Below are 3,209 nucleotides of genomic sequence, written 5' to 3' on the forward strand. Positions count from 1 at the left end.
AGGAGATAAGGATTAGCTGAGCCCAACAACAGAAGGGAAGCCGGAGCTCTGCACCAGATTACAGTGGAGAGTGCCAGCAAGCAGCAGGGGGGGTGCCACTTTGCATCCCTCATGTATGAGCTTCAGGCTACAAATGGCATGCAGGCCCACTTGTATTTAGTGGTATACTTTGTGTTTGCCAGTGTAATGGATGTGGTCCTTTTACACTGTTGCAATGCTCTTGTGATGAGTACTGTAACATAGCCTGACACCTAAAGACTTCAGTTAGCCTCCCAAGCAAATGTTTGGGCTTTAGCTCAGCGGTTTATTACAATGACAGTGTAATAAGACCCCCAAGAGACCAGGGTTCAGACCCAGAATATTAGTCTCAAAGCTACCCCAAAGTTGATGTCTTTGACCAGTCTGCCCAGAGAGTACTCCTATCTCAGACCGAGCTCTGCTTTTTGACACCAAAACCCCTGTTGTGGATCAACTAAGACGAGGTGTTCAACATTACATGAAAAAATCAGCACAGGGCACTGAATTGTTTCAGCCTTGGCTTTATGGTAAAGATTAGACTACAGTCTGGAATCCAGACATCCTATATGGCTCTTGATGTGGATTCTTTTCTCCAGTAATCTTTGATTGTTCTTTGGAATGTGTATCTTCCTCGCGTTGAATGTAGGGGACCATTTCGGAAATTTTAACCGAATAATGTAATTTCACAGGACACATTAATAACAAAAACGTGCACTTATATTTCTTCTCTCAAATATGCCGAAATATAGGTGAGACAACTCGCTGTCAACATTTCCATAATGGGGTTTACGTGTTAGTGATGCTCTCTGATCCAATATTCTCCTCGAAGGTGCAGGGGATTTATAATTCATACATAAAGATGGCATGATTATTGTTGCAGTATTAATCCAAATGCAACAGGCTTTGCCCTCACTTGTTACGTCAGCGCCGCTCTCGTCCCCTCGGTTGTTGCAGACTGACAGAAATCGCTCGAAGCTTTCTCTGTTCAGCTCCGAGATCCAGCGCGTGTCCAGCCATGCCAAAACGAATACTTCCCCTGTCAATTTTGTGAAGTTCAGTGATACTGGCACACCGCTCCAAGGTGAACTACGCTCAATTAAGGTTACAACATATTTGTTGTTTTTAATTTTTTCTAACCCTGGAATAAAGTGATTCCCTTTTGGTGCACTCGCTTTTTCTGCAGAGAATTTTAGCGCACTCGCAACCTTTCACCATTGCTTCCCAAAGGAAAACGGACTTCTTAGCGCTTGTTTCTCGGACTCTCCAGAGGAAGCGTGTCGTTGCTCCTGTGGTTGGCATCGTCATGGTGTTAGCTCTTATCATAGCGATACCGCTTCTGGTCCAAGCGTCCAAGACAGACGCGCACTACGAGATGATGGGCACCTGTCGGATGATATGTGATCCATACAACCCCAAACCCAGCGCCAATGCTCTGGAAGTCATGCAGGACTTGAGCGTCATTCCACCCCCGGCGTTCTCGCATGGGACTAAAGGCGAGCCGGGTCGGCCGGGGAAACCCGGACCGAGAGGTCCGCCCGGCGAACCGGGTCCACCAGGTCCAAGAGGACCGCCGGGGGATAGGGGGGACTCGGGGAAACCGGGCTATCCCGGGCATACCACTGGAGAGACGGCGGAGGGGACTGTGAGCAGTGACAGGACCGAAAATGCCGAGGGCCTAGAGTCCGCAATTGGCGGCACAAAAATTGCTTTTTACGTGGGTCTTAAAAACCCCCACGAGGGATACGAGGTGCTAAGGTTCGATGACGTGGTAACAAATCTAGGGAACCATTACGACCCTTCTACCGGCAAGTTCACGTGCCAAGTGTCCGGGATATACTACTTTACATACCATGTATTAATGCGCGGGGGCGACGGGACAAGCATGTGGGCAGATTTGTGCAGAAACGGACAGGTATGCTATACCTGATATTACGCAATGATATTTTAAAAGTTATTATGCTACTGTACACCTCTGAGGTTGAGGGAGAGCGGCCACATTCAGTGTGCATTGTCCCAGATCAATATTGGATGTATTAAGCGCATATCTCTCGTAAACGGCATCTGCTCTATGCGCTTAATCTCACACCGTGAGCTCAGTAGGTTAATTAATATGCTCGGCTCGGGCCACTTTATTTGTCAGCAAAGACAAACTAATCATTATGTGGGTTTAAGAAGGGCTTTTCTGTTTACTGTAGCGGTCAGCCCTACACTGGTCAACTACCTGGAGCGATTTGAGCTGTGTCAGTGTCTACACATTGGCAACATAAACAAACAAGACAGCCATTATTCGTTTGATAGGTTCAAAGTGGTGAATCTATAATGTTTTAGCATTGGGTCAGGGTGGGGACGAGTTGTTCGATAGCCTATTAAGTAATGATGCAAAGTCCTTCACTACTTTAATCATTTGTCTTATCCGCAGGTCCGCGCCAGTGCGATAGCCCAGGACGCAGACCAGAACTATGACTATGCCAGCAACAGTGTAGTGCTTCACCTAGACTCCGGGGACGAGATCTACATCAAGCTGGACGGAGGAAAGGCGCATGGGGGAAACAACAACAAGTACAGCACTTTTTCCGGTTTCATTTTGTATCCGGACTAAACCGCTTCCCAGACATGCAGGGATGTGAACTCTACTATAATTTATTAGACTCTATCATAACTAGAGCAAGTTGCCCATTGTCCGGGCGCCACTGTAAGCGGCTGTGTGTCATCTGTTTGTATTTGGGGGGTTTTGGGCGCCAAGACTTGCCAACCACTCAAATACAGACGACATTTCCGTGTGATGTGATATTTTGTTGTTTGAACGTCTGTCTGTGTTTCCACTCAAGATATAGCCTTCTAAGATATTTATGTATCAAAAATAAGCAACAAAGATCTAAATAAGGAGTAAGATGTCATATTTATTGGTCCACCAAGGACCGAATGTTACAACATGTTTTGTCTTAGTAGCTTATTCCATTACAGTAAGTATTTCAATAAATTATGTTTTCTATTATATCCGTTTATTTGTGACATTTTTTTGGCATGTTTAAGATCACATTCTTTCTTCAAATAGATTGTGGATTAGATATATCATTTTAACCATAAATTAACCATTCCAATAGATTTATCCTAGACTTTGCTGAGTAATAGGCCTACATGTTTTTAAAGGACCTCAGAATGCCATTGTGCTGCGTTTGTCTGACTCTGTC

At 45.3% G+C, this 3,209-nt stretch overlaps 1 protein-coding gene across 1 annotated transcript; it reads left to right on the forward strand.

The window, feature by feature from the left end:
• The first annotated feature begins 1,011 nt into the window (after nucleotides 1–1,011).
• Nucleotides 1,012–3,007, forward strand: LOC135546969 (complement C1q-like protein 2). Its single transcript, XM_064975530.1, has 2 exons — nucleotides 1,012–1,930; nucleotides 2,438–3,007. The coding sequence occupies exons 1-2, from the start codon at nucleotides 1,322–1,324 to the stop codon at nucleotides 2,615–2,617; spliced, it is 789 nt and encodes a 262-aa protein (XP_064831602.1). The 5' UTR covers nucleotides 1,012–1,321; the 3' UTR covers nucleotides 2,618–3,007.
• The last annotated feature ends 202 nt before the right edge of the window (nucleotides 3,008–3,209 follow it).

This window comes from Oncorhynchus masou, chromosome 10, assembly GCF_036934945.1.
Source record: "Oncorhynchus masou masou isolate Uvic2021 chromosome 10, UVic_Omas_1.1, whole genome shotgun sequence".
NCBI lineage: Eukaryota > Metazoa > Chordata > Actinopteri > Salmoniformes > Salmonidae > Oncorhynchus > Oncorhynchus masou.